The 27,397-nt window shown below is 38.7% G+C and overlaps 3 protein-coding genes across 7 annotated transcripts; 1 reads left to right on the top strand and 2 right to left on the bottom strand.

Moving 5' to 3' along the window:
• Positions 1–278: 278 nt before the first annotated feature.
• On the bottom strand, positions 279–5,755 carry LOC112179452. Its single transcript, XM_024317870.2, has 5 exons — positions 5,366–5,755; positions 4,896–5,026; positions 4,175–4,300; positions 3,811–3,938; positions 279–932 (listed from the first exon to the last, which is right to left on the bottom strand). The coding sequence occupies exons 1-5, from the start codon at positions 5,550–5,552 to the stop codon at positions 620–622; spliced, it is 885 nt and encodes a 294-aa protein (XP_024173638.1). The 5' UTR covers positions 5,553–5,755; the 3' UTR covers positions 279–619.
• Positions 5,756–7,060: 1,305 nt separating this feature from the next.
• LOC112176557 (replication protein A 70 kDa DNA-binding subunit E) lies at positions 7,061–10,779 on the top strand. Its single transcript, XM_024314543.2, has 2 exons — positions 7,061–7,555; positions 8,012–10,779. Exons 1-2 carry the CDS (start codon positions 7,272–7,274, stop codon positions 10,362–10,364), a joined length of 2,637 nt encoding a protein of 878 aa, XP_024170311.1. The 5' UTR covers positions 7,061–7,271; the 3' UTR covers positions 10,365–10,779.
• A 508-nt stretch (positions 10,780–11,287) lies between these two features.
• LOC112176558 lies at positions 11,288–14,913 on the bottom strand. Of its 5 annotated transcripts, none has more exons than XM_040510181.1 (5): positions 14,759–14,894; positions 13,232–13,355; positions 12,907–13,072; positions 12,507–12,809; positions 11,288–12,194 (listed from the first exon to the last, which is right to left on the bottom strand). In XM_040510181.1, exons 3-5 carry the CDS (start codon positions 13,045–13,047, stop codon positions 11,559–11,561), a joined length of 1,080 nt encoding a protein of 359 aa, XP_040366115.1. In that variant the 5' UTR covers positions 13,048–13,072; positions 13,232–13,355; positions 14,759–14,894; the 3' UTR covers positions 11,288–11,558. The 5 variants fall into 5 exon arrangements, with proteins under 5 accessions (XP_040366115.1, XP_040366116.1, XP_040366113.1 ...); XM_040510182.1 differs by having other exon boundaries at positions 13,275–13,355; XM_040510179.1 differs by having other exon boundaries at positions 13,295–13,355.
• Positions 14,914–27,397: the final 12,484 nt, after the last annotated feature.

The following is a 27,397-nucleotide window of genomic DNA, read 5'->3' as shown; positions in this document are numbered from 1 at the left end:
CCGAGTTCATTTGCCTACTTATGCCGCGATCTTTATTACTGAAGACACAAGTTGGCTTATAAACTGTGAAATTTTTTTTATAATTGGCTTAATTATTTTGTGATTTCATTCAGAGGGGGAGGAGAAGATCTTATAGTTGGTTCCAACCTAACCATAATAATAATAATAATAATAATAATAATAATAATAAATAAATAAATAAAATAAAAATAACAGACCAGCAGGCATAATGAAAAAAGATTGCTATCTTAATATATGACAGTATGCTACAGGTAAAATGCAGTAAAATTTAATATTTTAATAACGCAATCCACCGCCGATCCAAATGAAAAGGGAAAGAGGAAATTATGCAGTTAACGTTGGCGATCTCTCTTTTTATTCTAAAAATGACATGAGATTAGTGTAACTGTTGTTCTATTCCGGGTACGCTGCCTATACAATTTCTGTTTGAGCTCAACATATTCTATTTAACAAGATCCAAGTACATTTACCTACTCAATTGTATATTAGTACAGGGAATGAATGATACATATACTTGCAGCAGCTCTGAATTTGCAGATTCGAGGACCCGAGGAAACATAAAGGGATTGGCACTTGTTGGAGAAGAGTGTGGCCTGCCTTACTCCTTCAGAAGAGTGAGAATCTCTGGCAGGCCAAGCCTTTTCCCATACTCGATGGCCAACCAACCCATAAAAGAGATGTATGCCACGAGAAAACAAGTGCGCCTGAAGAGGACCGCAGAGATTGACTGTGTAAGCATTCTTCTAGCAGAGATTTGAGGCAATTGAGATTTCAAGAGTTGCATGAGTTTAAAGAAGCTTATTGAGATCAATGCGGTTGAAAAACCAGTAACAAGTCCAATTATGGTTTCCCACCTCCAATACAGGGCTGGTTCCTGGCTTAGAAACCAGGAGCGTAAGATCTTTGTTGACCTGACAAATAAGACACCAGAAATATATATATCACTAAGTAAGAATGCAATAAAAGATCCCAGATCTACAAAACAGACATAAATTGAAAACATGAAAACTAAGCAACTGCTAGAACAGAGAAATTTGCCTCTTTCACTAAAATTCTCATGGCAGATGCCAGTAGAAAGCCAGATAAAAAGGGGAAGGGTGCAGAGGCTTAGTAACTTGTCAAAAGCTGCTTCTGTGAAAGATGAACTTCCAGCTCTTACCACTTATTCTCAATACATGGTAGTTATTTACAAAATGACTAGCATATAGTCATCATAAATAGGATTTAATTTTAGATTTCACCTTGCATTTTTTCTGTTTAATGGTAGCGGAATGTATGAAATAATACTATCACTACAAAACTGAAGATTATAAGGTGTGGAATATATGAAAGTGTTGAACTAGTTCTAGATGTTTCCAACTAGAGAATGCCTACAGATTATGCAACAATGATCTAGATAAAACTGTACAATAATGAACATTATAGACAATATGGAAAAGCTATACTGCATTATCTGTGTTATTAGTTATAACTTATAAGCTATATGTAAGTAGCTCCACTCATCCCAGCGTAGTTCTACTTTTCGACATATTGGAGCTGTGTACAACAGCTAAAAGTAGAAAGATGATAAGATAGTAGTGATTATGAAAGATTTGGTGAATTTCTGTGTATTCCCATATTTTAAGAGGAGTTTAGATAGGTACAATAAATGAACTGTTATGCTAAGAAATTAAATCTATGGCTAAACTTATGGAATCACACAATTACAGATTAACAACCAGCTATAGATTGAATCTAGACTAGGTTGACTAAGGAGAACTATTGAGGTGGTTTAACAGATTACAGCATAGAGAAGGAGTACTTCAACCGAAAAAAAGAAAAAGAAAAAAAAAACACCAGCTGAAAAAACGGTTTGAGGTTGACTTTATGCTTGAATAATAATTAACACTTCATGTTAATTGATTCATATTTTCGTGTAATTTTTTTTATGACAAATAAACCTCTCTTTAACAAGGAGTCCTACTTACTAACAAACATAATGATTCACAACCAAGACAATTATTCAACGAAATCTAAGTCATAGCAAAGAATAGCCTCGAAGAGTAATCTCTGAATTCTAAGGAGACCAACACGCAGAAATAAAAACCCTATCCCATAGTTAATCCACATCCGCACCCCTAGCTTCTGCAAAGACTATTGTTCCCCTCCATTAACACCACCCACAAAAACAGCCAGCGAAGCACATCTCCCTAAACCCATGCCCCTTTGTCTGCCTCCAAAGAACATATAACTCCCACACACCAAGGCATTACATAAGTCCAGATAATTCCAGCTCATATTTAACTTCCTATATAATTTTGAAAAGCAGAGAAAAAGGATATTGAAGCAACATATGTTTCAAACCTCAGCTGCTCTTTTACATATCACACTTGTGTGGTGAAAGACATCAAGAAGGCCGCCTCATCTGTACGATATTACAAGCTTTCATTCCATGAGAAACAACCCACGCTAAAACTCATACATTAGGAAGTAATTCAGCCTTCCATACTGCATGACAGGGACCAAAAAAGGAAAGAGGAGTTGTTCAGTAATTTCTGAGTAAAAGTGACATGAAAAAACTCTAGAGACCTCCAACTTCCATAATCTTCTATCTGGCCCAGCCTCAAATATTCTAAACAGGCCAATATGTTGGTTAACTGTCCCACCTACTGGTGGTTTAGATCTCTTGAGACCCAAATTCCAAAGACAAAGTATAAGAATAATAAAATTGCACATAAAAATGTGATGACGTTATGATAAATGGATAATGTATATAAGGAAGGGAAGACACTATATAAAGCAGTTTCACTTTTAACAAAACATAACCCTTTCACCCTTGAATATTTTGTCACAATGTTGGAATCCCATCCAATCTAATGCAAGCTATACTTTGACAGCAACCCAAATAGATTCTCTCTTGTAAAAAAATGCAATAACTACTTACCATGCAAAGCCTCACTCTTCCTTGCCACCTACACCGGTTCTATGCCCCTTTATCCTTTTGCTTGTGCCACCAATCCCCACTTGACCACAAGAACTTTTTTTTCTTCCAACACCTTCCCAGAAATATCCTTGTTAAAATTTCAATCCTTTTAGCCACAGTTTTAGAAATCCGAAAACGTGAGTGAGTAAATTGGCTTTAGCCCAGCCTTCTAATCTCCTCTCCACTTTTTCGACAACAGGATGCCCAAGTGGCAACTGTGAACTGTAAATTGTTGCCGACTCTTCCACTGTTTATTCCTGAAATCGAACATTCAGTTCTATTTATCTTCAAGCCAGAAACCGAGCTGAACACCTCTAAAACCCTCAATAATAAGTCTTTCAACTTCGGCCCTCTTCAGAAGAAAAAAGATTGTTCCGCAATGTAGGTGTGACATAACTATCAAGGCCCTTATACAATTCCTATGCAATTTCCACCAATCTACTCGATTCATTCGCCTCATCCAATTCCTCCAAATAACCCCAAAACCGTTTTGCTCCAAGACAAAGTCCAAGAACATGAACCTATTACGGACCTAAGTTTTCTTCCTTGTTTTTAATCAAAACACAATACATTGATTACTACCTCCTCAAGTTCATTCATGACTGTCATGTTATGACAAAATTTCCAGACCCTGGACATCTACACAAAACAGATAACCTTGCTTATGAGACAAGAAATTTATCTAAAAAGACTATCCTCTATTGTTCATGAGATTTTATGACGAAATCTAAAACTAACACTTTGCACCTAATCTATTCAATGAAACAACATTCATAATGAAAGAACAGAGCGTAATTAAACACACAATATAAAGTTAGTTTGCTCACAGGATGAAATATCTTCTTATCATTTCAAATGTAGACGGATCTTTAGCTTGGCAACTGAAGAAACCATCATCATATAAGCTTACTTGAGAAACACCATATGTGTACCAGCAGTCATAAGTCTTATTGACCTGACCAAACAAAGGTGAAAAAGTTAAAAATATAAATATAAATGAACAAGTTAAATGTCTGCCAAGAACTTCAGGACAAGGATATGGAAAAAAGTTCAATTACAGATATCAGCAACATCATATTAAGCTGGACTTTAATATAATACTAAATTCTAACATAATGCGACAGTAATTTCTACCTTCACCATAGCATAACTTCATAAGTGGAAAATAAAGTAAAAGCTTTCAAACCCTACCTTGAATTTGTCTTTGGTCAACCATGCAGCACCAAAATTAGGTCTGCAATTAAGAGGAAGAGCCTCACTTGGAGCCTCAGCTAGTGCAACCCGAGTTTGACCAGAAGACTGATCTTGGTACTCCACCTGCAATCACAAAAACATGAATTAACACTTGAATGAACAGAAAGTATGCAAAGCCACAATTTATTGTATCATTTTCCAATACAAGTAGTAGGAATCTTTCAAACATCTCTTTTGGTTGACAAATGAACTGAATTTTCCTCAATCCTGAAGGAAAACCTAATAACGACGCTCCTAATCAAAGATATGTCATCATTAATGCTCTGCATATATCTCAAAAAAAGAGAAACTACAATTCTCAATGAAACACATAATTACACGTGAACTTAATCTGAGACTAGCAAATCTTGATGTCTACAACTTCATAAAAAGGTTAAGACAGCTACCGATGCCAGCAGCCAAAAACATTAAAGGTTACACTTATACCACACATGATTCTGGCAATCCAGCGACGCTCAAAATATATCGACAGCCCTCGATCAGTTGGTCATTAAGTTTAGTTAGCTTCCAGAATAATTTAGAACCAGAGTAATAATATTGCAAGGATACAGGACAATCAAATTTAGTGAAAACAAAATCTACACATATAAAGATTGCTATTACTCGCATATAAATAGCACAAAACATGCTTAAAAGAGTAGAGTAAAAGTGCTATAACCTTAAAAACAGAAGCCCAATAGTAATCATGACGACATCGAAACCTTCTTCCTTCTAAGGGATAAAACACATGCTTGGCTTTGTAATTAAACAATCCGAGCTCACAAACCTTGGCTGACTTAAGATCAACACCTGCAAAAAGAAAACAGCTTATGCCCACGATTTCCAAAAACCATGCATATCACTACCAGTAAAATATAAAAATATAAAAATATACAAAAAATTAAATTTAGCAAACAGACTAAGAACATTGTCCACATATTACTTCATTAAAGGTTCCAACACTTGAATTATAGCATGTTAAGACCTTAAAGACATAAATTTCGAGCAATTTCAATTGCGAAAACCCTAGCCTTGGTCTCCAGTTCACATTTTCAAGTGAAGCAAACAATGAAATTACAGTAATCCAAACAACCTAAAGTCAATTTTGATATGAGAGAAGACAAAAAAAATAAAATAAAATAAGCTTACTGCTGGAGACGATCCTGCACTGAGACGAAACCGAAATGGGGCCGGAAACCGAAGAATTGGAGACGAAAACTGTGACTAAGACGAGGAAAAGTGAGAGAGAACAGAAAGCGACGATAGGGAAAAGGACAGCGAGAGACCAGCGCAGAATCAGATAGCCCTTCTTCTGAGACACGTCCTGGGAATCCATTCAGGTTTGTATCGGTAGAGAGAATCAATTCGAATTTTGTGGCTGTTCGGTAAGAGGCTCCGTCACCGGAACCATTTATCCGGTGATCGGAGTGCCTAGAGAAAACTGGGCAGAAAGAAATGAGCAAATGGTGTCCTTTTCGTTTTGGCTATGGCACAAGGTGTTTGGGGATTTTAGGTTTCTTTTTTCTTTTTCAATTATTTTTTTTTCCCTCTTATTTTTGTCAATTCTAATTATTATTATTTTTTTGATACTATAGCCATTAAAAAGGACCATGACAAACTTGAAGACCTGCAACTCAAGACAACAGCACCAAATGGCACTTGCAGAATCATTGAAGATGAAGACGGAATTGTAAGCTGACTTAATTAACATCTTCACCCTAGTCATCAAAGTGAAAAATGATCCGTTGGATTATGTCTTCAATTCGACAATGAATCTTGATGCCATGTATCAATCTCAGCTCTATTTTTTAAAGCGTGTGTTCTAAATTTGCGTCGCAACTGAATTTGACAAACTATGTACGTTGCATGTAATGCTGTTTTCAATCTCAAACCAATTTAATTTACACAATTTTTCTGATCATCTGATCATTTACAAGCCCAGTCACTACTTTTCACTCCGCTTGGGAAGTAACCTCCCCACTCCTTGCTAAGTTGCTCTCTTCTTACCGCAACTACTAGAACAAAGTTATCTAGGGCTTCTTCTTTGAGTATTGTTACACTAGATGAAAAAATTTCGTTAGTGTTTGTCTTGTATTCTTTTTCACTCATATAAAATAACATTAGATTGAGATTTTACTAATTTATATTTTGAACAAAATTCAGTGGAAAGATTTTTACACCCCTAAATAAATCGATTCCCATGAGATGTTGATATGTTTTTTAAATTTTTAGGTAGTTAGAAATCTAATACATTTTCGGTTTAAAAAAAAAAGCCGTTCTTGCGAGGAAAAAAAAAGTTATCAGTATTAATTAAGCCAATAAGGCTTATGGTTAAATTTTCATAAACCCACAATTTACCCTTCTTTGATTATAGTCTAAAAATTTATAATTTAACATATGAAGGATAAAATAGTAAATATAATAACAAACTGAATTGAAAGAAATTACCAAAAAAAAAATCTTAAACGTTTTGTTAACTACAATGGCAGTTTTTTTTTTTTTTTTTTTTTTTGAGTTGGCAGTTTAAATAAAAAGATTACTTATTAAACAAAAAGTTATTCATAATTTCATAAAAAATAAACAACTTTTTTTATAGAAATTGCTAAAACAAATAAAAACTCAAATAAATATTGTAGATACAAATAAAGTATAAAAAAATTAAAACGGCCAATTGACCCACGCGTGAGCGTGTGTTAAGAAGCTGGTCTAAAGGAAAAATATATTTTTTCAGTGATGCAGGTGTGACACCACTCAGCGGCCACGTAGGATAGCCGAATGACGTCACCCGTTCGTGTGAAGGGATACATCGGGTATTTTAATATTGGAAATGAAAATTGCAAGACAAGCTCACTCACTTTTTCCCTCTCAAATACGGTTTCGTTCTGGCGCTCCCAATTCTCTCTCAAAAATTTCTAGGGTTTCAATATTTAAACTCCCCCCACCTCTCCCAATCCAATCTCCCACTCTACCCTTCTTCTCAACCCTCTTCTTCCGATCTCAATCGATTCAACCCTCTCACAGTTCCGGCCAACCGAACCCCTTCAATTTTCCGGCGATGGACGTGAGGCTAACGGAGGGGGCGATACTGAAGATCACGACGGAAGACCATGACAACCAGTATAGGCCCATCCTGCAAGTGCACGACATGAAGCAGATCCAAGCACAGGGCGGCGCCGGCGCGGACAAAGAGCGCTACAGGCTGGCCTTGTCCGATGGGTCCCACACCCAGCAGGGGATGCTTGCCACTCAGCAGAACTTCCTGATTCGGCAGGGCCACCTCCAGAAGGGCTCCGTCGTCTGCCTCAATCAATTCACCTGCACCACCGTCCAAGGCCGCCAGTATGTTCTCTCTCTCTCTTCCTTCCTTTTTCCAAATTCCATGCTTTTTTGGTCAAACTTGTTTTGTTGATGCGTGTTTCGTTTTCGAGTTTGTGTTTATGATTAATGGAATTGAGAGGAAAATGATGCTGAAGCTGTGTTTTAGTTAATTTAGAATTCTGGAGTCTAGTGGTTTTCGTTGCCGGTTAGTTGATTAGGTTGACAGCAATTTACCCCAAAATCAAATAACTTGGAGTCCTCTTTTTTAACATTGATGATGGAATTGAACGCGAGTAGGAAAATCTGTAACATTATCGATAAGAACGTAGTCAATTGCACAGTTATTAGTAGATCTTTTCGCTTTCTTTGTGTCTGCTGTTATGTTAGATGGAAGTTGTTTGCTACAGTTACATCCCCCAGTTCTAAAATTTCTCTTTAAAAAAAAAAAATATTGTGGATTTCGTTTGCTGGGTGCAGGATCATCATTATAATCTCATTGGATGTGCTAGTTGATACATGTGAAATCATTGGAGAGCCTGCCAGAATTTCGAATGCCCAGTCCCCAGGGACAATACCTGCAAATGCTCAATCTCTTAACAGCAGTGCTCGTGTGGCGGGTCATGAAACTATGACTGAGGCGACTCCCCAACAACCTAGATTGAATCAATCGTATGGTGGTTCTTATTCTGGTAGTGCTGACCCAGGAAGATATGCTACAATGAGTACAGTTCCCAATCACCCTAGACCAGAGACTGGTTCTGGTTTTGCTGGGTTAGCACCAGTAAGCGGGTTATATGCTGGTCAGAACACAGGTTTACGCAGCCCCATATCCCAGGTTCCACCTCCACTTCAAAATTCTTATGCTCAGCCTACTTATCAACAGTCACACTCAAATTCTTATGCCCGCCCGCCTCAGGCAACATATCAACAGCCACCTCCAAGTTCTTATGCACGCCCACCTCAGCCAACTCATCAACAGCCACCTCCATTATATAGTAACAGAGGACCAGTTGCCAAAAATGAAGCTCCTGGTAGAATAGTACAAATTTGTGCCCTGAATCGGTACCTAAATAAGTGGACAATTAAGGCTAGAGTGACGGCTAAATCAGAACTCAGGTCCTACACCAATGCACGTGGTGAGGGGAAAGTATTTAATTTTGATCTCATTGATTGTGGTGGGGAAATTCGTGTGACCTGCTTTAATTCAATAGCTGAAGAATTCTACAATTTGATTGAAGTTGGTAAGGTGTACTTGATTTCTAAGGGTACAGTAAAGGCAGCTGTAAAGAAATTCAACCACCTTAGTAACGAGTTTGAAATTCAATTGGACACCACTTCGACAATACAGTTATGTTTTGAGGATGATGGCTCGATTCCACAGCAGCGGTTCAATTTTCGGCCAATAAGTGATGTTGAAGGTTTGGAGAACAACACTATTGTGGATATAATAGGTGTGGTAACATTCATCAGTCCTGCTGCTTCAATAAGCACGAAAAACGGTGAGACACAAAAGAGAACTCTCCAGTTGAAGGATATGTCTTGTCGTAGCGTTGAAGTAACTCTGTGGGGCAATTTGTGCAATGCAGAAGGGCAAAAACTTCAAAGTATGTGCGATTCTGGGTTATTTCCAGTGCTAGCTGTTAAAGCTGTTAGAGTCAATGACTTCAATGGCAAGGGGGTGGGGACCATGGCTACTAGTCAACTCTTTATAGAGCCCAATAACTCTCAAGCTGATGAGGTGAGGGAATGGTTTGACAGGGAAGGAAGGAATTCCCCATGTGTCTCTATCTCCAGGGGGACAGCAAGTGTGGGGAGAAATGATATCCGAAAGACTATATCCCAGATTAAAGATGAGAAGCTAGGGACTTCTGAGAAGCCAGATTGGATCACAATCAGTGCTACTGTCATATTTGTAAAGAGTGATAGCTACTTCTATGCAGCATGCCCACTCAAGATAGGGGAGCGGCAATGCAACAAAAAGGTTATAAATGATGGAGACGGGACATGGCGGTGTGAAAGATGTGAGCAGTCCGTAGAACAGTGTGACTACAGATATATACTCAACTTACAGATACAAGACCATACTGGCATAGCATGGGTAACTGCATTTCAGGAGGCTGGTGAAGAAATAATGGGTATAACTGCAAAAGATTTTCATAATTTGAAATATGAAATGCAGGATGAAGATAAAGTTGCAGAAATCGTTCGAAGGGTCTTGTTTACTGAATTTGTTTTCAAGTTGAAAATAAAGGAGGAGACTTTTAGTGATGAGCAGCGTGTGAAATCAACAATTGTCAAAGCAGATAAAGTTAGTTTCTCTTCAAAATCTAGATTTCATTTAGATCTGATGGATAGACTTAAAAATGGGGAAACTGCAATACCTTGTGCCGGGATGAACAATACTGAAGTCGGGAGTTCTGCAATTAGACAACATACACCAGCTGTGAATGCTAGTTACGGTACCAATGCTGTCAATGCTGGTAGAGAGTTTGGAGCACCAGCAAATCAAGTACATGTTGGAAGCCAGTATATTAGTCCTAGGGTTCCTTCAACTGGCTCTGCTGGTTTGTATCCTACCTGTAACATCTGTGGAGGTACAAGCCATAATTCTTTGAACTGCCCAAATGTTATGAATGGCCCAGGACAGTCATCAGGAGGGGGTTACACCAATAGTAGGCCAGTTGCCAGTAATTCTGGTGAATGCTATAAATGTCACCAACCTGGGCACCGGGCGAAAGACTGTCCTAGCTCGAACCATATTCCAGCTTATGGAAGGAGTGGAGCCCAGCCGGGCAGATATGGAGTTTCAAATCAAAGGGTCAGCTATTGAAGTTGTTCAGTCACCATCAGTTCCTAGCTGTTTGATTTGCTTCTTAGTTCAGCTAAGTTGGAGCTGGGTGATACTTTTGGCACTCATTTGAAGCAGTCTTCCCAAGCTTCAGAATCACGCTTTTGAAAGAGAAGCTTCTTGAGTACAGGCTCTGATCATTTCTGTATGTCTGCTGGGGGATCTCATTCGGGGTTAGTCATGCAGTTGCTTTTCTTAGTGCTAGCAGCCTCGGAGCAACTTGCTCCTGTCAGGAAATGCGTTTTGTACAAACTATTCCAGTTGGGACAGATGTAGAACTAGCATAATTTTGAAGTTACTTCCATCTTTTGAATCTGACTTGTGGGATTCTATATTGTATGCACATAACTGCCACAATCTTGAAGACTTGGTTTTTCAATTAAATGACTTCTAGTAATCAGATTCTCTAATCGACTTCTGTCAGTTTCTTTTCTTCACATTGTTCTTCCTCCTCTTTCTGTGTCAAATAGTGCGTAAGATGTTTGTTGTTGGTCCTGTCTCTGCCATTAGAATGTTTCCGGTGTTCAAATGTTTGCAATAAAGGGGTTGAATTCAGTTTTGAATGGGCACTTCAAATTCAGCTTCATACTACCGCAGTACTTATATTTTGGAATGCTTGCACAAATTTGCAGCAACGGGCCAAGTATCAACAATTTCGACAGTTATCGGCCCCTTAGCCTAATCCTAACACAATCCTTCCTAGACTCTCACACCGCTTTGGCTAACCCCATGGGTAACACTAACCATTACTTGGTGAGGATTCTGGTAATATATATTTTTTTTCCCACTGATTTTGATCCCCGATTATCTGCATTTTCCTCTCATCTTCCCGTAAATGAGGCCTTTGGTCCTTAAGATACATTTCAAGGGACAAGTTTGTGTCTCAGAGAAGATGGATAGGCGTCTTGGGCCAAAGGCAAAATAAGTAATTCTTCTTTCTTGTATGCTGAAAGGAACAAGGGATATTTTTATTTCCCAATAGTACAATTTTTTTCTTTTTGCAGAGACATGCGGATGATGAGACGGAATTACAATTCACAGAATATAAGCAGCACGGCAGCACAACATCTAAACAGTTCACACAATTGCTGAAATCTCCACCATTTTATCTTTCACCACCGACAGCTTGAGTTTCCTTGTATTATTTCGTTTCACCTCATGCATTAATGTTAAAACTTAAAAGCATACATTAGTTGAAGTTGGTCTGGCACCCGTCACACCTTGAGAATTGAACACCATTCCTTCGGCACCACAATGACCGCCTGTTATGCCATCAACCTGGCTTGAGCTAAAGCCAGCACTTTCAACTGTTGTCTGTGCTTGCTCCCTGAATCTCTCAGTCACTGCTTTCATCCGGATCCTCTCAGCTCTTGAACCAATAACCTGTCCTAAGATAGATGCCGCGATTGTCAATGCCATGGCTGTTTTGGGGATCAGAACTGATTTCCTAAGCATGGCTATGAAGGGCACAGCAGCATGCACTGCTGCAAACCATGAGAGGGAAAATTTTGTAGTGTGCTCCTTCCACATGCCTAATGGAATGTTGACTGCCATACCTAAGGCTGCAATGACAAGCATTTTTGCAGGTAGGGGCTGAGGCCGTAGGTTTTTAACAAAGGTGGTGCGAGCAAGGGCTGCCCTTGCAGCAACTACTGCAGGCGGACATTTGAGCTTCATGCCAGCGGGTGGCTGAAGTGCTGTCGCAACAAGTGGTAAAACAGAGCTCACAGCTCTATATGACTTGGCAATTGGGCAGTTACCTGTTTTTAACCAATCATTTCCCACTGCCTCATGTTTTGACGATTTTCCTTTCTGGAAAAATGGAAATAGAAAAGCCAAGTCAGATTTTCTCTGAGAATCTGATAATCTTTTTTCTAAACCACAAGCAAGGAACATGATACAAGCAGCACATTTACAACTTACTGAGCAAAGCAAAAGTTTTTCAAATGACATCATGGGTCTACTGGATATTCTAAGGCTCCTGTAATAGTTTTTCATAATCCAAAACATGTTTCATGCTAGCAGACATATTTGCAAAGCCACTTGGTGACTAATAGTTTTTACTTTTCCAAATTCACTTGTGTTCTCATTATAAAGTCTGTAAGCTGGAAAAGAGGAAACTACCTGCGAAGGGGGTTCCTTCTTACTGGATGAGTTGGCGCTCTGCTTTTTCCCTTTGTCAGAGAAGGAACCAAAACTAAAAGGCCCTCCAGGTCCAAATGTTGACAGACTTATAGTGGCAGCTTTGGCAGCTAAAGGATTGAACTGGAGTTCAGGCTTCACTTCCAGAATGTCATTATCAGAAGATCTGTCTGACAGTGGGACAACACCATCCTTCCCATGAAAGAGCTTAAAGGCGATATCAAAATTAGGACCATCTTCAAATATTGGACCGCTGGCTCCATGGACCTGGGAAGATAAAATCAACTTCAACTATTAAACACCTTTTCTTATTTCACATTTTGCATTTGTTTAATTAAGATAAGGAACAAATGGAGTCAGAGGACTATGAGAGACAACATACAGGAATGGGGATATTTACGGAAGTGAAGGAAAAGCATGTGCGTTTGTTTAGGTTCCTCAAGAATGGACATCTCTGAATGTCATTCTCATCAAAGGGGCAACCAGAAGCCTCTCCATTCATTCCTTTAAACAGAAAATCCATTATATCCTTTGCTCACACAACTTACCTGCAACCAAAAGGAAAGGAAAACTTAAACTATATTGAAAGAATACTAGAGGCAAATAGTTTAGGTGTGTCCAACAGACATAAATGTTGTGTTTAGGAAAACAAATTATTTCATGGCCAGCCACAAACTAAATATATATGAAGAAAAATTGCAGACTACCTCAAACCAGGATCAAAAAATAAATGACAATTTCAATTGAAACCTCTTATCATTGCAAGTTACCATAAAGGGGCCATCAACCAAGACCAAGTGGAATTTAATCAGAAAGATAGGCCTCTTTCACCTGGTAATGAAAAAATGATTCAATCCTTCACCAATCTTAAACTAATCGTTTGTATAAAATCTGAAGAGAAGAATACTAGCAATGACTACATAATGGGTGATACTGTAGATGACAGGACATAATAAATAACAAAAGAAGACTGTGCTACCCATATATCTTCCCAAAACAAGATTCTCTGTATTTCCCACAAAAAAAAAAAAAAAAAAAAAACAATGATTAGAAGAAAAGCAACTCAAAACCATGAGTTATCTTTCTGAGGACATCAGCTTAAACCTCTAACCACTATACTATAATTCCACCCATTGACATGTAAACCATACTTGCTTTGGAGGACAGAATGCCGTAAGCCATCCTTCTCACGAGATATGAGATATAGACAGCACTACCAATCTCACTAAGACCCTTCAATAATGTACTTTCATTAACTTCTGTATCCTTTTCCGCCACCTTGTTCGAGAGAAAGAGATTAATAAGGAAAAAAGGAAAACCAATGTCTTAATTAACTTCGAATTGGCCAATCGATTGTAGTCATTGCACCAATGTCTCCCATATATAAGGAACAAAGGAAAACCTTTTCCATTTTATGGAATCTTTCCTCCACCATTTCTGTGGTAAGATCACAACATTTATTGTGTTGTGGTTTCCACCACATGGAGGACCCAAAATTTCAAATGCCAACTTCAACACCACAACCCATAATTCAAATGACATGATTCAAATGCATAAAATGGTTCTACCATCATGTGATTTCAGACATTGAAAATAGGGGTGTAGTGTAATTTCGTAAAACCTTAGTGGAGGTATCAAATGCATAACAAGATGTCAAGATACATCCACAAAACTATAACTCTTATCAGTCTTATGTATATGAATTATAGGATTACCATCTTTGCTCAACAAATACCAGAAATACAATTTATTCCCAATGAATCAGCAATAAACCAGCTCAACATCTCCTCATGAAGGAGCACCTAATAAGATAGGCCAATCGGATCACCAAGCCTTTAGAGTTTCAGACCAACCCACATATTCACTCAGCTTATAAAACTCCAATGCATATTACAATTTTCTCTAAAACAACAACAATAAAAATTAAAAACCCCAATTCACCTACAAAATTCAATTCATGCTTCAGACACAAATAAAAACTCCACAATTTATTCTCCAAAAAAAAAAAAAAAATTACACAATCATGCACGAATCGGGAAAAAAAAAAAAACGCAGAGTCCATATCAATTGCAGAAAAACCCAGCATTTGCTATCAATCAATTGAAAATAGTCAAAAATACCACCTAAAATGAAATTAAAAACCATAGAAATGACCCGAATTATAAAAAAAAAAAAAAAAAACCAAACTGTGCAATCGAAAATGGAGAATTAATTCGGAAGGGAGAAGAGAATACCTGTCGTGGCCGGAAAACCCAAAGCGCCGAAGCGTGGAGAGAGAGAGGTGGAAGTGAGTGGAAAAGACGTGTGGAGAACACAGCAGGGTTTTGGTTGGGGGGTTCGCTGTTGGGTTTTTATTGTGACTTGTGACGCACGGCCCAACAACAGCTCTCTAATTTGGTTATGACGATTGTCTTTATAACACCACCACCCCAAAATTAGGAGTGACCCACCACTCATTTTACCCCTTAATTAATTTTTTCAAGGACTTCATTTTTTTTTTTTTTTCAAAGACTTTTTTTTTATATGTAATTTTTTTTTTTTTTTTTTTTTTTTTGGATTTGGATTATTTATCCTAAAATGAGTTATTATATGCGATTTTTTTTTTCTTATTTAGATTCAGAGATTCATTTGTTATATTACATGGACCGTGTAGTGGTTTAAAATAAATTGGGCCTCACAAAAAAAGAAGTCTCAATTCTGCGTAAGGATGCCGAATGAAGCAGGCCCAAGTACTAAGATTCAATTATGTGAATAGATGGCCTCAAGCAGCTGACTAATGATGCAATTCACTAGTGTCGGCTCACTGCAATCCATTTTTTAGGACAAGAGGCTGATTTAATACAAAAACAACTAATACTTGCAGGACCCAAAATTTTATCAAGTGTGTATGTAGGAAGACCGAAGAACAGTATGTAAAAGACCTTTATTCAAGAGGAGTTGGATAAAATTAGAGACTTTAATATTCTAGTCCAAAATGAACAAGGAAAATCAAATTAAAGGACCAAAAATAAAGCGGATGACGTGAACCAACAGTCTATTTCATATGTTTCAACAAAAGGCATGTACAATCGATATTTTTTTTTTTTTCCAAGCCATTGAACAATTAGTTGTTTTCTCGGCCGTAATTTTTATTTATTTTTTAAGTATTTACTTTTGATAAATTGTACCCACTAATTATCTAGTTGAAAAATACTTATCCACCGTAGTTAAAATAGCTCTATTATAGTGATTTATTCAATCAGTGGTGTTCACCTAGTCAATAACTGCTAAGAAAACTATGTTCAACCTCCATTAGATGTAAATTCAACAGTGGAAAACAAAACAACTAAATTTAAAAATAATTATTTTCACTTTTTTTGGGACAAAGTGTCCACTTTTTATTTAGGTAAAATGCAACTTCTCAGTTTTGGAGGGGAATTAAATAGAACACTCAATTCTCGCATAGAAAAAAAAAAACAAAAAGTCAAAACATTCAAGTGTCCTAACTCCTAACGTTCTTGCTTGAATTATTACAAAATTTAGTATTTGTACTAAGCGTGTTTCCTACACAAACTTCATAATCAATCAAGTTAATTAACAGTAGACTTGCAAAAAGTTTATCTTAAATAGTGCCACCATGATGAAAGGAAGTGGACTATATAGCATGGTAACTTTCAATACAATTCATTATTGTTTATTTATATTATATCTTTCGTATTTTTTAATAAATCAATTAATAAAAAAAAGAAAAAGAACAGTGTCTCATATCATGATTCAAAGCACGGAAAACAAACATAAAAAGTGAGTAAATAGTGTTCTACCTCAGAAACCCCCATGCACTGTAAAGTTTCATTCTCGATGATAATATAAGAACAAATCTTTGGAAGAACTTAGCACTCTCCACATCAAAGACGTCTTTTTTAAGAATTCATGGCTTTCAACATCCAATTTTTCTCCCGTAAGCGAGACATTTCGCATCTCACTTCTTTCTTGATGCAAGGCAAATGATGAGTTAGTAATCACTAATTAATCGGTGCTTTCCCTTTCATGCATACAAAAAATCTCACATCTATATATCTTCTAATTGGTACCTTAGTCATTACTCCTTAATTAGTGTAGTATTTACGCATAAAACAAATCACATCCAGAACGACACCGTCATTGGCATTTGCCAAAAGATTGAGAACAAAAACAAAACAAAGGAAGAAAGGTCTCTTTCTTTGTTTCTTTTTCTTATCTTTTCTTCACATGCAAATCCATACATGAACATGTCATATGGAGTGAATTGATGCCGATGTCAATAATTTGACCACGTTCTTGTTCGTGCTCAGGTCGTTATTCAATCAAAAAGAATAGGGACAGCCCTAAGATGAGTTTGTTATTATAGATCTTACAATTCTAAATGCGCGTTGAGGTCACCCACATCCCCACCGACTCTGTTTCTCCAAAGCCTATTTTAGGCTTAATTAATTTTCAATCTGGGAGGGCCCTAAACCATGTGAATTTCCACCCAACTTTTTTGTCTATCAATTCAATTTGATGTGAACCCATGCATCTTCTTTTTCATGCAATTTTTAAGATTGATGTTTGTTCACCTAAATCTTACTTTGCCAAGAGAATCTTTAGAGTCAAGAATACCCTAAATTAAGTCAGAAGTTCAGGATCAAATTATTAGGACGTGCATGGGACTATGGAGTTATAAGTGCTCCACTATTAAATTTTAAACTATCACTAAGACAAACAACTGAAATGATTAGATATAAACAATTCAACACTAATTTTCTTGAACTAGTTAGGACAACATATAGAAACTCGGATCCAATCTAAATAAATGGCAAAATTAATTTAAAGATTATATGGTACTTTGGAGTATTGAAACTACGAAGCTGCAATCATTAAATTGCAAATTGTTTCAAATATGCTTCATATAATGAGTTAATCTACTGATTGCGGATTTTAGAATTTCAATACTCTTGATCACTGTAGACAACCTCAAATTCATCACTATAGTCAACCAAACCGCAGTTGCTACATTCGTTGTGGCCATTTGCAAAGCCTATATCAATTAAGTTGCCTCCAACACAGCCTTGCATGTATCAGCGTGCACACAAGCCGATTCTCAAAAGGAGAAGAAGATTCATGCCATTCACAGACCCAAAAAAAAAAAAAAAATCAATGCGAGAACCTGATGAGTAGAGCCAAAACCCGAAGAGATGCCAATGTGTTTCTCCATCATAGAATGACGATGACCGTACGGCAAACTCCGGGTGCTCAGAGCTCGATGAGGCCATAGTACGGGAAAAGAAAATTAGTAGTTATGATTGATCGGTGAAGAGAACCATTTCACTAGTTAGAGGTGGATGATTGTACGTCTTTGAGCTATAAACAAAACAAAAGAAATAGTCGACGGTGAAATAATGGTTACAATTCAATGCAAATCTAACAAATTAACGAGTGCGTCACACTCGCATGATAGCAATGCATATCTACAGTCTCACATGCAACTCAAACCAATTGATTTAGATTGTTCCTATCTTCGCTCAACTTCATATATGTAAAAATAGTGCCTGCTCCATGCAAAGATTGTTAGTTTAGGCCACATTGAAAGAGATGCAAAGATTGTTAGTTTAGGCCACATTGAAAGAGATGCAAAGATTGTTAGTTTAGGCAACATTGAAAGAGACACAATTTACCAAAACAATCAAGACTAGGAAACGAAAATCACCATCATTCAATTTCGCAAAACATATGTATTAGTAATTATTGGGGTTCAAAAGTATGACATATTATTACATGATCTAAGCATTATTGATCGAAATACAAGCCGAGCTACTTTTAAGCGCCTGTATGAATAAGGTTGTAGTTGCTGCCCGGGGTCATTTTTGTTTTTGTTTTCCTTGCTTCCTTTTTATTAGAAGTGTGGCAGTTTGTTGTTATGAGTTCAGGTTTTTGTCACATTACGATTTCTTCTTTTGTAGTTACTATCAACCATATGAGTAAGTGAGGTTGCTTAGATAGCAACTCTTTCTATTGCAACCCAATATGCTGGATCATTACTTGTAACTTCACTTTATTGAATAAAATAAATGATAGCTTGCAACAATAGGCAAAAAAAAGACACACACAGTCACACACACACACACACACACACACACACACACACATATATATATATATATATATATATATATTTTGTTTAAGGAAATCGATATTTGGGAGAAAAATTGTTGTGCATGTCTTTCATTGATAATAAAGGCTTCTTTATATAGAGCATTACAAGCATAGAATCAGAGTTGTACTTGAAAACATAATAGTATGAATGGATATCTACAAAGATATCTCTGACTCCGAGATTATCTCTAAGATCAATCCTATTACAACTTGCACAAGTAACCTAGAGTTTGGGCCAAACACATATTCTGGAGATACTTGAACATTTCCCCTTGTGTCGCCCAAACGTGGTGCTCCTCTCGTTGCCTCATTAAAAACCTTGCCGAGTAACAAAAACTCAGTGAGACAAATATAACCTCAGTCGAAGGGGAAAAAGAGTACAACACACTCTTTACGTTTCGAGACCAAACATGTAAACATCTCCCTCTTATGTCTGAGTCTCCCCCTGATGACTACGATCATGGGAGTTTGGATAACTTCCGTAAGCTAATGCTTGTGACATGTTTCTTGAACGTGAATTTGGGCAATGACTAAGTAAAAAGTCTACCACATTGTCTTCAGATCGAACCTGGTTTTACTTTGATCTTGAGGACCTTCTGTTGTTGCTGATTGTAAAAGAATTTGGGCGATATGTGCTTAGTGTTGCCTCCTTTGTTGTAGTCTTGCTTCATTTGTTCAATGCAAGCAGCATTATCCTCATAAATGTTGGTAGGCTCATCTATGGTAGACTTTAAACCACAATTGCTTCGAACATGCGTAATCATGGATCTAAGCCATGCCATATACATTCACGAACCGCTTCGTGAAGAGCAATAATCTCTGCATGGTTCGAAGAGGTAGCGACAAGGGTCTGCTTTATAGACCTTCAAGATATCGGGTCTTACCCATGGTGAACACATAACTAGTATGGGAACGACCTTTCTGTGGGTCAGAGAGGTATCCAGCATCAGCAAAAACTTCTAAAACACTTATGTCATTTTGGGATGGGGAAAGGGAACGCAGACCACTATTGGTGGCGTCCCTAACAAGTGATGGGTCTGAATCCATCATCCCTCTGTAGGGATAGAACAAGTTATCAATCGTACCACTCAGGAATAGAAAAATATCTTTGACACCAATCTAATGGCGTCGTGTTGGCGCAGAGATATGTCTAACTAATAAGTTCACGCCAAATGAGATGTCCGGTCTTGTGCATTGAGCTAAATATAATAATATGCCTATTGCACTTAAGTATGGCAGTTTTGTCTCTAGCACATCTTCAGCGTCATCTTTTGAACGGAATGGATCTTTCTTTGGATCAAGACTACAAATGACCATTGGGGTGCTTGAAGGCTTAACTTTGTCAGTATTGAAACGCCTAAGTATTTTTTGGGTATAAGCTGACCAATGAGTCAAGATACCATCTTCACGGTGCTCAAGTTCCAAACCGAGGCAGAACCGTGTTCTCCTAAGGTCCTTCATCTCAAACTCGGATTTCAAGTGTTCATGGGTTTCCCTTAACTCTTTAAGGGTTCCAATTATGTTCATATCATCAACATAAACCGCTACTATTGCAAATCCGAAACTTGTCTTCTTTATGAAAACACATGGGTATAGTTCATTGTTCACATATCCCTTCTCAATCAAGTATTCACTTAGACGGTTATATCACATCCGTCTGGATTGTTTCAATCCATATAGTGAGCGTTTCAACCTTATTGCAAACGCGCTCCGTGGTTTAGAGCCACTTGACTTGGGTAACTGAAGTCCATCCAGGACCTTCATGTGTATTTCTGTATCTAGATTCCCATATACATACGCAGTAACCACATCTATGAGCTGCATGTTCAGTTTTTCAGAAACTACCAAACTGACAAGGTAGCGAAATGTAATGACGTCCATTACAGGAGAATAGGTCTCCTCGTAGTCTATTCCAGGGCGTTGTGAGAAGCCTTGCGCCACTGACAACGCTAGCTTTGTACCTTACAATCTCATTTCTCTTAGTAGTCTCTCTAACGAATACTCATTTATGACCAACCGGTTTGGTGTTTGGCGGCATTGGCACAACTGGCCCAAATACCTTTCTTTTCGCTAGAGAATCAAGTTCTGCCTGGATCGCTTCTTACCATTTTGGACAATCAGCATTACATTGACATTCATCAACGGAGCATGGTTTGATGTCATTGGTCTCAATAATCTCATGCGCTACAGAATACCCGAATACATCATTAATGATGATGGAGCTTCTTTCCCACGTCCCATGTACACTAGTGTAATTCACAGAAATCTCTACGTTCTCAAGGATAGGTTCTAACATTGAGGCATCCCCCAATGATGTCTCTTGGACATAAACATAATGTAGAACATTCTCATGAGACGGATTTTGAGTATCGATGACCAAAAGATTTGTTTGTGTCTCATTCGCTCTCTTTCTAGGGCGAGTATCCTTCGAACCGACCGGTCTACCGCGCTTCCTCGTTGGACATGTGGCCATAGATGCCACATCACTGCCAATTTGGGTAATGGCGCCATCTCCTGGTCCCTCAGGAGCGGCGTTACGTCTAGTATTTGGGACGTCAATCCTTGCAGGCACATTTGCAGCAGGTGTATGTGATCTGGTCACTTTGGCAGTATCAGAAAATGCATCAAGTAGAGTATCTGCTACGTTATGAAGCTCGATAATTCTTTGCACTTTAAGTTCAGACTGTGCGGTACGGGGATCGAGATGAGACATAGTGGGGACAAACCAATACAATTCTTGTTGTTCCTGATGAACATGTGTGTTCTTATCTCCCCCTAACGATGGGAAGACTGTCTCATCAAAGTGACAATCCGCAAATCTAGCGGTAAAGAGATCGTCTATCAAGGGTTCCGGGTAACGGACAATAATTGGAGCCTCATATCCAACATATATGCTCATTCGTCTCTATGGACCCATCTTAGTACGTTGTGACGGCGTAATAGGCACATAAATGGCACACCCAAATATGCATAAGTGCGAGATATCAGGTTCATACCCTGTTACTAGCTGTAATGCAGAATAAGGTTGGGTTGCAGTGGGTCGTAGACAAATTAGCGTCGCTACAAGCAGTATTGCATGTTCCTAAGCGGAAATAGGGAGATTGGTCTGCATAACCAATGTCCATGCTATCATTTATAGGCGCTTAATGGCGGCTTCCGTGAGACCATTTTAGGTATGAACGTGAGAAACTGGATGCTCTACATCAATCTCCAATGACATGCAATAGTCATCAAACTTTTTTGATAGAAACTCCCCAGTATTATCAAGTCGAATTGACTTAATTGGGTGGTCTGGGTAGTGAGCCCGTAGACGGATAATCTGGGCTAGGAGTTTAGCATATGCAGCATTTTGAGTGGACAACATCGCGACATGTGACCTGCGTGTCGACTCATCAACCAACACCATAATGTATTTAAAAGGTCCTCAAGGTGGTTGAATCGGTCCACATATATCCCATTAGATTCTCTGTAAGAACGGAATGAGTATTTTTGGATCATTTGCGTAGGATGGTCTCGGTCCTAATTTCCGTATGGAACAAGCTTTGCAAAATGAGCGAGGGGCCTTAGAAGCAACTATTGAGGATGTTGGTTGGGTCTGAGTTTCAGAAGCGCTATTCAAAGCAAAATTAGTGACTACATCACCGATAATGGCGTCATGGCCATGGGAAGAGTCATCAATGGCGTCATGGCCATGGAAATTGGCATCCATAGCGTCATGTCCATGGGAGACGCCTACCATGGCATCAGGATGATGTTCCGGCACCTCTGTTGTAACCATGACGCTACGCCCAGACCACAGCCCCATTGCTAGTAGCCCAAATCGGCCTAAGCAGTCGAGATCTGATCGCAAGTTCCCAATTCCAACATCTCAAATGTGGCGCCCCTCCATAGTTGCCACCATTGCACCACAAGCCACCCCCATGGTCAACCGACCCCAGCCAGTCCACCCCATCAGATCCACCATCAAACTTTGCCCGCTCCAACTTCGAACACACCAAGACACTAGTACCAACAAAACAAAAAAATGAGGAATGACACCGGGCCTAGATCTACAATTTTATCCATGATTAAGTAGAAGGTATAGGAGCTGCACCCACCAAGGACTATGACTCTCAAAATCCTAGCAGAGCTAGGTCAGCTTTTGCAAAATTTGCAAATTCTGCTAATGTACTTGGATAGTAATTCCTTTCTTCGGGCCCTACATAGGCATGTCATTGTTGATATTTTCTCATTATGAATAAATTTTATTTTATTTTATTTTTTTGAAACAAAGGTTCATTGCATTAGATGACTAGCCAAAAAGTCAGAGTCTAACATACACTTAAAGACAGAAAAATAGTGGGATAACTACCACGCTCCTATCTAAGTAATGTAAACTTATTACAAGTCAATTTTGAGCCTGCTCTGGAAGCGGACCCATAAACAAAGAACAACTCCGTGTCTTCTAGGGTAAAATCATTAACTAACATCCCCATTAGCCAGGCGCGCAATTGCGGTACCAACAGAGAGCCACTTCCCAGCAAAAAAATAGGAGTCAGTTCCTCATCCATAAGCCGCTTCCGCCAGTCCAAACTCAAGATAATTACCAATTCCAAAGAACCATGATCAGAATTAGGACTGGCATTTTAAAAAACTCTGAGCCCATAATGTGGGCCTAGGTACAGCCCAGCAACCTAAGTTTGAGCCTAGGCCCAAAGGCCCAAGCCCAAACCCAAGCAGCCAAGACAGTAGCCCTAGCCCCCAGTAGCCAAGCCACCCCTGCCGCCATCCAACCCTCCGGTGGTTGACCGCGACAGAGCCTAGCCATGGTGACCTCAATCCACAAACCAAGTCGGAAAACCAGGACTGCCTGACTTGCAGGTCGATCTGGATCCATCGACGAGAAGCAACGTCAAACCAGGTGCCGCACCTCCAAAACGACAGCACGCCGCTCGTCTCTAGCCCAAGACTGGAAATCCCAGGCCGGTGCGATCTTGTTTGCTTCCCTAGAACGCCGCTGTTCAAACAACAAGTCAGATCGCCAAGACCAGAGATCGGTCCCCAGCCTTGAATCTGTACCTACAGCCTGTGATACCCCTCCCCACGACATGAAACCTCGTCCTCGCTATGTCGGTCAGCGCCTTCGATCGATTCTAACACTGCCACACTCTACTAAACCCTAGGGTTTCTTGTCCTCATTATGAATAAATTGACATCCTCCTTCTAATCAGAATAATCAATAATGTAAACCGAAAGAAGAAACGAAAAAAGACTAATAATGGTTATGTACATATAAAATCTTGGGAACAAAAAAAAAATGATATGCTTGAAATTGTTTTTTTTTTTTTTTCTCTTTTTAACAAATGATATGCTTTAATTGTTAGCCCACACACTTGAGTTTGTTTGATTATGCTGGCTTCTTCAAGACATTAAGTACACATGAATCATGTCATCAAAAAAAGTATACATGAATCATGTGTATTAGCAAGTCACAATCTTGCATTGCTGATAGTATTGCTTGTATTAATTCCACTAATTCATCAGTGTCTTGAAGAGTTGAAGTTGACAATACAACTACCCCTTTGTTATCTTTAGAATAATAAACGGGACGCCCCAACCGCCACCACCAACCCACCCCCCCCCCCCCCGCGTTGAACATGACTTATTAGTTATGAGAGAACCAAATTTTGATAGAAATTTACATTTTTGTTTTGTATTAACATTCACATTATCATTAGCTTTTGTTTATTGCGTTGTACGTTTATAATACAAGAGAATGAGCAGAGCACATATGCATGACAAAGCCAAACCACAAAGGAAAAAAGTCAGAGACAAACATGTCGGTGGAAACATTTGATAGTCGAATACTTTATAAAAATGAAAAAACAAATCAGAGCCGTAATCTACGCTCAACATTTATATATGTATTTTTCTTCTCATCATTTGTACTTTAATTATTTGTTTGTTTGTCATGTAGAAAGAATAACAGGAACATTAGAAGCAAAAAAAATTACACAGAGGCATGGCACGCAGACAAAGCCATGACCTAAGTAATTAAACTTACCCGATCATAGTACGATAAGTGAAAGAATTATTAAACAATGGCTTTAGAATCACAAAATAAAAATAAAATAAAAAAGTTAACTCTCGAGATGGTAAGCTGACACATCACTAGCTTACGCTCTGACCTGAGTAGCGTGAGATACGTGAAATTCCGTGTGAATTAGCAAGGACCACCTTGCAAGGCTAAATACTCCCGAATGATCGATAGATGATAGTGAAACAGAACTCAGAGGGCAGGGTGAAAATCACCCCATTGTCATCAAGGGCCTATGTACAGTCAAAGATTAAAACATCTGTATCTACATATCTACCTGAACTTTGAAAAAAAAAAGATATCGAAAATATCAGGTATATATCCGGAATATATGGGAAAATAAATCTTTTTTGAAAAAGTCAATTTATTAGAATTACATATAAATACATATGAATGTTAACTTCATCTACATCCAAAAAGAGACTCTACGTGGTTGAAAAGTCGCTTGATTGTCTATGAAATTACAATAATCAGACTAAGACATATGATTCATATAGTACGAATTGTTTCATCATGAATTCTCCTTGCCTTGATTCATCTTCAGGGAATTTCTCCTCACCTGGATTCCACTCTTCACTAGGATTTCCCCCAAAGAGAGTACTCCTCACTCAGATTTGCTTTGAGGAGATTTCTCCTCACCCATATTCACTTTGAGGAGATTTCTCCTCACCCATATTCGCCTTGAGCAGATCTCTCTTCACACAGATTTGCATTTAGAGAATTACTTCTCACCTAAAATCGCCTTAAGGGGATTTCCCCTTACCCAAATTCATAGTGAGAGGATTTCGCTTCACCCAAATCTGCCTTCAGAGGTTTCACTTCGAGGTATTTTTCTCAAACAGGTTAATTTGCCTCTATATTTGCCCACATCCTGACAAGAAACCATTGTTAAAATTTTACACCCTGATATAACCTCCATATTCCATAATGTATGTTTATCTGTGAATAATTTAGTTTTTTTTTTTTAAATTTTTTTTTCCATCAGATTTTACAGATATTTTTTCATTTTATTGACGATATATCCTAAATATATATTATATCAGAGAAATTTCGCAGAAACGGTGGAAGATAAAATATTTTCCCCTATGATATATTGGTCCCTCCAAAAAGAGAGATATCGAATAATATGTTAGAAATATTGCAAACGATATAGTAGGGTGAGAAGGGTCAAATCAGCTTTTGGAAATAGTCACTGATTCATTTCATGTAAGTAATATATTTTAATATGTGATTTGACCATTTTACAGCAAAAACAATTTACTTTAATAGTTTTGTCCTATTTACCAATTAGTACTCGCGTACAACTTAGACAATTGCAAGTTTGATTAGTTAGGGGGCAGTTGGTGTCGCGGGTTTGATGAAATTATATTGTTGTTTAATATAATCCTAATTCATATTTCTGGCTACGCCATTGATTGTCATTGGGGAGTGAAATAGAACATTTTTTTTAGTAGAAGGAGGTCAGCCATTTTATTCAATAAGAAAAAGCAATATTACACAGTGACCCGCCCCTATGGGGCCGTTAGAAAGAGACACCGCTAAACGCAATACCACTCCACCTATTGAGTGAAGCTCAGGGGGGAGTAAACTAATAAAATACCGACAATAAATTTTTTCCACAGCATCTATCAGTAGACTCGCTGACAACCTCAGACCAATAATCCCTGCAGTTCCTTGCGGGTATTGATCCCAATAAAAATAAAAAGTTAGGCATCGAGACGAAAATCGAGCTAGATCCCAAATTTTTATAAGAAATCCACCAGGATCCCAAATCCGGATCCAAAACAAAATAAGCCCACAAGCTGCAACCTTAGTCAACCCATTAGGGCCTAAGTCCAAGTCAGAAAAATAGGCCAAAGCCCCAACCCAATTAGGGTTTGCCCTGCCAGCCAAAGCTGTGATCCTGTAGTCGCCGCACCAAACTGCCACCACGCCTCCAGTCTCCCTGCACCACGGAACCAGAGATCTCCTGACCCCCTTGCCACCAGACGACCCACGTAGAAAAAGGACGCCGGCATCCATCGTGCCTTCAACCTGCTGGCACCGAGGGTGTGAATCAGTCAATCCATCCAAGCCAGCGTCGACGACTCGAAAGTCGGACCACCCAAACAGCATATCCATTTGTCGCCAGACAACCAAGGGACGCCGAGTATCTAGAAAACGTCCTCGATGGTGGTACTGCTATCCATGGAGAGAAGACCCGAAAAGAGATTGACCCGACCAGATCGCAAAATCCGATCCCCTCCACCATGATTGAAATGGAACTGCCTCCGCCTCGAGCAACGCGCCTGGACCTTTGAGCCTCTCACGCCTCGGCCTAAGCGAGCCACCACCATGAAGAGGTAGAAATTTCAGTAGGACACAGGGCATCACGCCTACCAGCCACGATGGCACAGAAGGAATCTGCGACAGAGAAGACACGGTGGTAGCCGGTCTTGATTTAGGAGCCCCCAAAGAAGACGCCGTAGATGCACTCCATACAGGACGGAGAGAGGTGCACAGAGGCCAAGCCTGAGGGCGACGCTCTCCCAACCCTAGCAGAGCTCTGCTAGGTCGAGACATTTCAGCATAGTTGTGAAAATATTGATCTACATCAGGAGTGAAATAGAACATGAAATAAGCTCCCACACAGGAACAATTCTTAGGG

This window comes from Rosa chinensis, chromosome 7, assembly GCF_002994745.2.
Source record: "Rosa chinensis cultivar Old Blush chromosome 7, RchiOBHm-V2, whole genome shotgun sequence".
Lineage (NCBI taxonomy): Eukaryota > Viridiplantae > Streptophyta > Magnoliopsida > Rosales > Rosaceae > Rosa > Rosa chinensis.
Note: the sequence above shows the minus strand (reverse complement) of the source record. Positions and strands in the feature narration are given on the sequence as shown.

Coding starts and splice junctions, on each gene's coding strand:
- LOC112179452 (XM_024317870.2), bottom strand. CDS start 5,552: ATGGATTCCCAGGACGTGTCTCAGAAGAAGGGCTATCTGATTCTGCGC. Junction 5,027..5,365: donor GTGCAGGATCGTCTCCAGCA/GTAAGCTTATTT, acceptor TTCTTTTTGCAG/GTGTTGATCTTAAGTCAGCC. Junction 933..3,810: donor ATAAGAAGATATTTCATCCT/GTGAGCAAACTA, acceptor CTTATTTGTCAG/GTCAACAAAGATCTTACGCT.
- LOC112176557 (XM_024314543.2), top strand. CDS start 7,272: ATGGACGTGAGGCTAACGGAGGGGGCGATACTGAAGATCACGACGGAA. Junction 7,556..8,011: donor ACCACCGTCCAAGGCCGCCA/GTATGTTCTCTC, acceptor TGCTGGGTGCAG/GATCATCATTATAATCTCAT.
- LOC112176558 (XM_040510178.1), bottom strand. CDS start 13,047: ATGGATTTTCTGTTTAAAGGAATGAATGGAGAGGCTTCTGGTTGCCCC. Junction 12,810..12,906: donor CCGTAAATATCCCCATTCCT/GTATGTTGTCTC, acceptor TAATAGTTGAAG/TTGATTTTATCTTCCCAGGT. Junction 12,195..12,506: donor AGAAGGAACCCCCTTCGCAG/GTAGTTTCCTCT, acceptor CCATTTTTCCAG/AAAGGAAAATCGTCAAAACA.